Below are 9,335 nucleotides of genomic sequence, written 5' to 3'. Positions count from 1 at the left end.
TGGGGGGGGGGCGGCCAGACCGGGGGGGGCATGGCCGGACCGGGGGGGCCTGGAGCTGGAGGAGGGGCGTGGCCGGACCGGGGGTTGTCTGGACGGGGGTGTCCAGACCGGGGGGGCTGGAGCCGGGGCGGAGTGTGTGTGTCCGGGCGGTGCCTGGAGACCGGGGAAGGGGCGGGGCGGGGTGTGGTGGGGAGCCCGGGCCCGCTGCGCCTTCCGCGGGTTCCCAGCCGTTCCGACGTGGGGTGAGCGCGGTGGCGGTGGAGGGGCCTCACGGGCAGCTTGCGCCGTGCAGGGACTGGCTGCCTCCCCCGCGGGGGTCAGTCTGGGGCGCCGTTTGCTGACTAGCGCCCCGGCCGCGCTGGGTGCCCCTGTGCCCGCTCCAAGCCCTGCATCGCAGAACAGCGACTCCACCCCAGGTGGGGGGTATCTCGCATAGCTCTGTGATGCCTTAAATACCTGCCCCCCGGATCCCTGCCGTGTCTCCCCAACATGCACCCCACCGTGCTTGGAGGCTGCTGCTGTGTTAGGAGCTTAGCATTGTCTGACAGTGGTGGTGGTTCTGTAGTAGGGGCTTGTGTTAATGTTTATGTGGGGAGTTATCAGTCTTAAGCCATAGCTATCCTAATTCTGAGAGCAACACCCACAGTGTAAGGAGCTGAAGTAATGCTGAGTGTAATAGTGCTGCAAAACAGGGCTTTGGAGCGGAGCCCGGAGCTGGAGCGTGGACCAGTAGGTTTGCCCGGAGCCGGAGCGGAGCAATTCAAAAATTTGATTGCTCCAAATCCCTGCTGCCAAATCCTGGCTTCCTTAGGTTAAGAGCAGGAAGGCTCTTTGTTTCTGTTTATAGAAATGTGCCTTTGAACTGCACAGTACATACCACACATTGCCTTTCCGAAAAGGTTATGCCACGTCTGTGTCTTACCCGTCTATAATCTTATTCTGTGTTACCACTCCAGATGAACCTAGGAGTGTGAAAGATATGAGGAGCAAAGGTATAGAGCTTACATTTCAACACTAAGATAAATGGAGCCAAACTCATTCATCCTTGATATAATGGCTCCATTAAGTCACAAGTGCATGTGGCCTGTTGACTTAAATAGAACTTCATTCATTACTTTTATTTTCTCCCTCAGCCTTTTCTACACTAAGATGAATATTTGTTGCAGTTTGCAGGTTTCAGCAATGGGTGCAGGTGCTGAATTTGTACTCAGCAGTAATTGAGCTCCATCCATTGCAGACCCCCTTTGTCGGCCACTGACTCCATTATTCTTGTGTGGACACGGCTTTTGTGTTTAAGGCATTGGATTTATTTAATTAGCATTCAAACACTCTTGTTATCACAATAGTATTATGCTACTGACATGGTACAAAAGGCCAAGTAAACTTAGGTTAATGATTAGTTTGCTGTGTTTTCATCTATAAATGAGAATGAAATACAAAAAGGCTACCTGCTGTAAAGCTGATAGGCAATTTGAGTCTATCAGATTACTTAAAACCAAGCATTGATCTACAGGTCACATCTCTGTGACTTTAGGTATTTTTAAATTGTATAGGTGCATTGACTGTAACATTTGAACATTACTAAATGGCATCCTCTAGCCTCTTCCTTTCAATTGTGGGCTCCTTTTATACGCTTCTTTCAGATTGAAAGCAGTAGATGAAAGCTTGATGACAGGATGCAGTTAATTTAAACACTTTGGACTGGTAACAGCTGGATTTTCTCCATCTATTCACCCACTGGTCTGTCCAGCTGCCAGGCACGTGGCTTCACTGAAACGACCTGGTCCCTTAACAATAATTTAACCTTTTTGGCATGTTGGTTAATTTTCCCCCCCAGGTTCCTGACTATACCAGTTGAGCTAAAGGGGCGTTCTGTTGTGTCATTTTTGAGTAATGTAAACTTAATCTTTGACTTTCAATGATGAATTTAGCATAGTAAATGCTAAACAAAGAATAAATGCCAGAGCTCTAGAGCTGTAATTCTAGTGGCTTTCCTGCCGGTTTCGCTGATTCTCCTTTACCCCAACAGGAGAGCCTAGATATGTATTCTCTCCCATTGTTGACCCTGTTAATTAACATTCGCTCTTAATGACAGGACAGAATACTCTATAGCTTCTAACAAATCCAAGTTCTACTCATTGAATGTTGCAGCTTGGGAGTGATTCCTGCCTGTGTTTCAGACTTGGCTGTGTGTGAACTTGTTCAGAATGTGGTGTGATCAGCGTGTCTCACTTAACTCTGATGTTGTCTCTTTTCCCTTCCTTTCTGCCTGCCTGCTGCTTTCATTCTGTAGTATTGGTATTTGCCATTCATTTCACCTTCTGCATCTATGCATCTCATGGTAGGTGATAGGCTACTTAATTTGAGACTAGACTTTCCATGATATTTCTAACAGCTGCAAAAAAATAAAACCAAAAGTCTTAACTATTAAAAATAACACGTCTCCTTGAGTAATTACATTTATTTCAGATAATGTGAAAAACTAACTTTGGTGTAGATACTTTGCTTTTGTTTTTCAGACACTTAGGAGAGAATGAATTGGTAATCGCTGTTCTGATTAATGGCTACTGAGAAAACACTAACCATGTTTTAATCACTTCAGGCTCAGGAAATATAGTGGGAGCAGCTGTGAGAGAGCGTCTGTTCTTTTATTCATCTTCTGTATGAATCTGGCACTTGTGGAAGAAAAATGATCTTGATTAGAATTGGGCATAGTGCAGATGCATTGCATAGGGTCTACCAGTATACTTCAGTGCTGACCTGAAACAGTCCCAGCTGTTCCAGTCCTGGTCTTCGTGAGCAGATATAGCCTTTTGTGCTAAATTATGTGCTGTGGACAAATCACCTTTGGGGGCTGGGATGTAACTATCAGACTGACCAAAAAAAAAAAAAAAAATCAGTTTATGAATGCGAGGTGTGTTATGTTCTAATGAAGAGAACTGCATGTGGAATCTGAGAAATACAGTGCAAACGACACAGGTAAAATATGGATTAGTGGTTGAGGGCTTTCATGGGATATGTACACTATCACCTCTTTAAGTCACTAGTCCAAATCTAGCTCACATTGCTAGTAGTTGTAAATGGTTGCAATGATAGAGATTATTTGGTGGGCTGTATGAAACGACTTGGAGGTTTCACTCCAGTTCTTAATGGTGTGTGCCGATTATGATCTAGAGACACTAACTGGCAGTCCACCAGAGAGGCTAAGGATTGAATGACAATGGAGACTGAACAGCCTTATAGATGGCTCCTTCAGTTCAGGGCTGGACACATTAGTGGGGAGTGCAGTGTGTACTGGGTGCGTGTAGGGGAATGTGCTTTGCCTCTGCCCATGTGGTTCATATGCTGGAGATGGAAGATTTCTGTCTCTGGGGCAGCCAGTTTGTCACCTTTGAGCAGCACCCCAAAGAATTTAAAATATACTAAAGTTTACTGTGAGGTTAAAGTTTCCTTAAAATATGAAATCTGGGACCTCTGCAGAGTTGGTTTAGTAATTGATTCCTTTGAATTGGAAGCTTTCTGGCCCCCTCTCCAGGCCAACTAAAGTAAGGGTGGGAACAAAACCCAAAAATGCCCAGGGATTTTTCTGCCCAGCTGATGATAAATTCCTTTTGAATCTGTTTAGAGCTCGGAGCTCTTCACTCTGACCTATGGAGCTTTGGTCACTCAGCTGTGTAAGGACTATGAGAACGACGAAGATGTCAATAAACAGCTTGACAAAATGTAAGTTAACGTTGGAGTTTGAATCCTTTGGGGGAGTTGTTTGTAGTAGGCAGAACTGCTTAAACTGCTGTTCCTTATTTTCTGCACCCAACCCAACCGGCAGACTGAACATTGTTCACTTGTGGGTTTTTCAGAATTTAAACAAAATATTTTCCCCTCCTTTGGTATCTCCTCACATACTTAGTTTCAGAGCACAGCTTTATTGCATAGATTTAGAACATTTTCCTTGAGCTGTGCTGTTATGATTCTATAGTTTGCTGCTGTTTGGTGCATTGACAGGGGCTACAACATTGGAGTTCGATTAATAGAAGATTTTCTGGCCCGGTCCAATGTAGGAAGATGCCATGACTTCCGGGAAACTGCAGATGTAATTGCAAAGGTAATCCTCCAAGTATAACCTTGCATGCCTTTATCAGTGCTGGTCCCATGCATGTCCCAGCACCATATCCAGGCTGTTCATGGACTGTTAAGAAGAACCATGCAGTGGGTCACCAGGGGCACAGCTTCTGATTAAGAGTGAGATAATGAATGGTGCACAAATTGTATTCTCATAGACTTTAAGGTCAGAAGGGACCATTATGATCTTCTAGTCTGACCTCCTGCACAACGCAGGCCACAGAATCTCACCCACACACTCCTGTAACAAACCTCTGAGCTATTGAAGTCCTCAACTTCTGGTTTAAAGACTTCAAGGTGCAGAGAATCCTCTAACAAGTGACGTCTTTAAACCCCAAGTTGAGGACTTCTAAAATGTATCTTGTGGCTTCTTGCTTCCTGAGCTTAACTAGAGACTTTGAAGTCATTTTGTATCCAAACTAGAGTTTCCTGAATATGGGGAGAAAATAACCCAAGGACATGGAAACTGCTCCAAACTAGGCAAAATCTGATTCAAATAGTGTTCTTGGATTTTTCCCATTGGGGAGGGAAGATTGCTCCCCTCAATTTCCCCACCTGTGAGAAGAGGATAAAATTACTTACAGGGCTGGTGGGTAGCTTTGGGTTGGATTTTCCAAAGCACCTAAGGAAGTTAGGTCCCTGACTCCTCTTAACTTTCAATGGGAGCCAAGGGTCGGATTTCCTTAGTAAATATTTTGAAGCTCATTAAGATTCTTCGATGAACAGCGTTGACGGGAAATATTACTGTTTGGGTCATTGCTTGTCTCTGCTCCATAAAACTCAATAGGTGGCATTTAAAATGTATCTGGGCATCACCCCGAGCATCACCAACTGGAGCCCAGCAGGCGATGAGTTCTCCCTCATCTTGGAAAATAACCCTCTGGTGGACTTTGTGGAGCTGCCTGATAACCACTCATCTCTTATTTACTCCAACCTCTTGTGTGGGGTGCTGCGAGGAGCCCTGGAAATGGTGAGGCTTCACTTCTCTCCCAGGAAGGGTGGGGGAGTTGTGGAGGTCTTGGCTGGAAATGAAAACCTGGAACCTTCTGCAGACATTTCAACCCACCTCCTTGTGCAAGTTTGTGGTCTTCATGTTTTCTCTTGCTGTGAATCTATGTCAAGAGCAAAGTAGAACTGGAGAAGCCAGTTGGTTGGTATTGTCCTAAGGGAAGGGTCTGTGCTGCATAAAGTTTATAACTCTGCCTCGATGAATAGAGGGAGTGTGTAGATGCCCTGGGGATATGGGTTAGCTGGACTCTGTCTTCTAGAAGCAATGCAGAGTTCTGAAGGGAATCCCAACCGCTGCTCTTGTTGGGAGGTTTGTCTGTCTAGGGAATGATATGGCCCCATCCCCATAGTATCTGAATGGCTTGTCCCCCTATGCCATAGGCAGTGATCTTTGATACAGTAATCAGTGCCCTTTCTAGGACCCCATATGACGTGTCCTGTCCTATGTCCTACGCTATCTTAAGGGGCGGACAGATAACAGGGAGGCTGTTAGTTTAACTTCATAGCAACTTTCCTTTTGGTTTTTCTTCTCCTCTGTCCCCCAGGTTCAGATGGCCGTGGACGTGAAATTTGTCCAGGATACGTTGAAAGGAGATGGCGTCACAGAAATACGGATGAAGTTTGTTAGGCGGATTGAAGACAATCTCCCGGCTGGAGAGGAGTGAGCCACAGCGCAATCTCCCCAAGGGACTGGAGGGACCAGCTGCTGTGGCCTATAGCTCGTCATGGACTCGTAGGGATTTAGTGCCCCCTTTAAATTCCAACTCCTAAAGACTCACTGACTGTTTACGTTGTTACATTTCCATTTTCCATATAAGACAACTCTCTGGGTTACTCTACTTATCCCACAGGTTCACTCTAAAGATTTTCATAGGGTGGATAACTTTTTCATACGACCCACAGAGACTCTTTCTACACTCAGTTTTTAGCTGGATATTCAGCTGTGGGCAAAGTTTGTTCCTTAAACGCTAAAAGATCTCCAGGCGGTTCAAGTATGGGACTGAGTTTCATAACCAAAAGAGAACCCACCACGGGAGCTGCTTTCTTCTTGAGACACATGCATTGCTCCCACTGATGCTTGTGAAGGCTATGCTAGGCTTGCAGATGGAGGGGGTGACGCATGTGACTGACTGGCTAACACATGTATGTAGCAGCAAAGAATGAAGCCTATAAAGTGAAAGGAATGGAAGCGCCTAATGGAGCACACAGTAGGTCCTACTCTCTCCAGTTGTCTCTTCTTACTGAGGACACAGTGTCTGTAGTTAAAACTCTGCAATAGGCTCATGGAGTGAAAAAGTGATGGCAGAGCACTTCAGACAAGCCCTTTTTATCCAAAATAAAGTTTGGGGGCTTTTCAGTGCAAATGATCTGCTTCCATTTGGGGTAATGGTGTTCTTGGGTGAGAGGGGTTTGGTGGCAAAGCGAACTTCTGGTTTGTCAGGGACTGTATTTGAGGGTCAGCAGCATCAGGCTCTTAGTTCATTTAGCAGAACAGAATTTCAGTTGCCATATTAGAACACCGAGGCTCTCACTTTTGCACTAATCCTATGAACATTTCCAGTCTCTGCTGAAAAAAATAGCCCTGGTTAGCTTGCTATGAATATTTGGTCTGAAACATTTGTTATTAAATATTGTTCTCCAAAATATACACTGAGATACGCACTGATCTCAGTTTCTTACTCAAGGCAAACTACTCATAACTAATTCTGAGTTTAATAGTTAAATACACATAAAATTAAAACCTCATTATCTTAAGGATTAGACAGGGAAGGCTGCCTTAGAGTGTAGTATCCTAACAGGAGGCTGGGCGCCTTCCTTCAGAGGAAAATGGTATAAAGATGAAGAGCATAACCAGCATCTCAGGAGATTCAAATTACCTGCTTCCTTCTTTTTGGAGGCAAGAATTTTCAGTTTTTCTCCCACAACAATGCTGCTAGGAGCCGATCCCGTGGAACAGTCTTGTCTGGGTATATTGTGCTATGGTGGTGGTCTGACTCTGTTATGTGATAAGGTTCTTAGGGGGACAAGTAAATTGCATTATAATGCCCTGATTATTTTTAATAGAAAAAATAAATGACAGTGGCTGAAATGCATTCAGCATTTCATAGTGTACACAGCCTGGATTTTATTTCCACTGTCTGACAAAATCTAGATATCAAATCTAAACAGTACAACGTACTAAATGCATTTCAGCCAATGTAATTCCACTTTTCTGCTATGATGTAGAAATACTCTGCAGTGTGAAATGGGACTTTGGTACTTTCTGTTGTGCATAGTTAGATTAAAACAGAGGTTTCCACATTATTTTAATTGGTAAGGTACAGCAATTTATATCCTCTGCTCTTGTTTAGAATAACTAAATGAATTGAAGTAGTGGTACTGGGTCTAAGATAAACCAAGAGGCTGGAAAATTCACCCCCTTTGACACTTTATTCAAATGGAAAATTCAATTGAACATTGCAAAGTGCTTGGAGGATGAAAAGCATTTAAGTGCAACGTTGTGAGAGACAAATTTTAACAGGCATTTTCAAAATGAACCCCTCTGGGACATGAGTTGTGACTACCTTAATGTCAGCCTTAGCCAGGAAGTTGTGGACTGGACTGTGCAGACAAATGTCCCCTTTTATCTGTAGTGGGGGGATGTCTCCAAGTTGAAGATGAGCACACACTGAAAGATGGTGTGAGTGAAGCTTGAGCTGCTGCCACCTCTGCTGTATCTGTGCTAGGGATAGACACTGCAAATCTGTCGCCTTTCACTAGCCTGAAATGCCCTTTAGTCCACTTCTGTAAAATCCTTTGCTGGGTACGTCTGTGACCGTGAAAAGCTCCCCCATCTGAGTCAGAATTTACCTTGGAGTTCAGTGCAATTACAACTCTGAGCAAATCCTGCCTCTTTCACTTGATTCCTGAGGGCAAAGGTAGGTATGGTTATGAAGTGAACTACAGTCACCAAGTTCATTTCACCCAGTCAGTGAGTGGGGTGCAGAAGGGTTTGAAACGGAACTGTCTAGATTGTGAATGTTCTTATTATGTATTGGTCCATCTACTGTCTTATTTATATCCCTCTGTGGGATGCCAGTTCCAGTTTTGAACGTTGAGCTGTCTGGAATGTCACCCATTGTGGAATTCCTGCCTCACCCGAATGAATTCCGATAGCTACAGGAATTGAATGCCCAAAATAGTATCTTGCAATTCTCCCTTAAGGGGGCAGTAAGAGTCTATATTTAAAGAGTTGCATTGACAGAGCTGATGGCTCTGTGTGTGTGTTGGGTGTACAATTGCAGTGTGGTGTTTCAAAGATGTGTAAGGATTACTCATTTGTTTCCCTTTATTGGTCCTTGTAAACCATTTTAAGGCTGCATTTTAAAAGCCATTACATTAAAAAACATCCCAATGATGACTTTTCAGTGGTCTCCTGATCCTTTCAGTAAAGTCTGGGAAGGGGCTGAGATGAGCGTGGATGTGGCATGCTTTCTTGGGGTGACAAGGTGATAGGTGCTGTGGAAGGAATGTGTTCGGCCACGTGCGTGTGTGGTGGGAAGGAATTTCAACAGTGGTAATTGAGAAACAGCCGTGATTGGTTATCTTAAAGGAAGTGTGTGTAATTCTTGCCCAGAAGGATGGTAGCTTGGAGAAGCTTTTGTGTGTGGATCCCAGACTCCTTGCTGGGTCGCATTAGGGCATGGCACAAACTCTGTTTTTGCTCATTCAAGAACTGGCATTCTGGCAAGGTCATCCTCTCCAGTATGCATTCCGTGTGCCAGTGCTGGGTGAACATACTCTGCAAAACAGTTACTAACTTTACAAGTGGCTCCTTTGTACTAGAAATTTACACTAGGAAAACGCCTTGGCCATACTGCAAGGAGAGAATCTAGCCCTTACCCCACTCCCCCGGCTGCCTCTTTCTGTTCGGTCTCTAAAGAAATGACAGGCTTGGTGGCTGTAGACGCACCATGACTCTTTGCTGTACTAAACAGCTTAATCTTAAGTCCTGGTTCCATCTTTTTGATGCTTATCTAAGCACAGTGCTTTGCTCCCTCTTCTGCCTACAACCTGCTCCTACACTTATGGCCCAAATAGAATGTGCTGAACTATAAATGAAGGTAACTTTACCTGGCAATGATGCAGAAAACTTTCTCCCACGCTAAATAACACACTGTGAGCAATGGCAAAATAAGGCTGAGGTGGGTGAATGGATGCCCGTAGCC

General features: G+C 44.5%; 1 protein-coding gene across 1 annotated transcript in view; it reads left to right on the top strand.

Annotated features, from left to right (window-relative positions):
- The window catches only part of TRAPPC3 (trafficking protein particle complex 3), a 9,050-nt gene extending 523 nt beyond the window's left edge, over positions 1-8,527 (top strand). Inside the window, exons 2-5 of the mRNA XM_026657129.1 lie at positions 3,626-3,723; positions 4,003-4,102; positions 4,907-5,089; positions 5,673-8,527. Coding sequence (XP_026512914.1) covers positions 3,626-3,723; positions 4,003-4,102; positions 4,907-5,089; positions 5,673-5,792 — 501 coding nt within the window. The 3' untranslated portion in view covers positions 5,793-8,527. The remainder of the gene's footprint in view (positions 1-3,625; positions 3,724-4,002; positions 4,103-4,906; positions 5,090-5,672) is intronic.
- The last annotated feature ends 808 nt before the right edge of the window (positions 8,528-9,335 follow it).

This window comes from Terrapene carolina, unplaced genomic scaffold (assembly GCF_002925995.2).
Source record: "Terrapene carolina triunguis isolate 2854851 unplaced genomic scaffold, T_m_triunguis-2.0 Scaffold236, whole genome shotgun sequence".
Classification (NCBI taxonomy): domain Eukaryota; kingdom Metazoa; phylum Chordata; order Testudines; family Emydidae; genus Terrapene; species Terrapene triunguis.
This window is presented reverse-complemented; position numbering and strand designations above follow the sequence as displayed.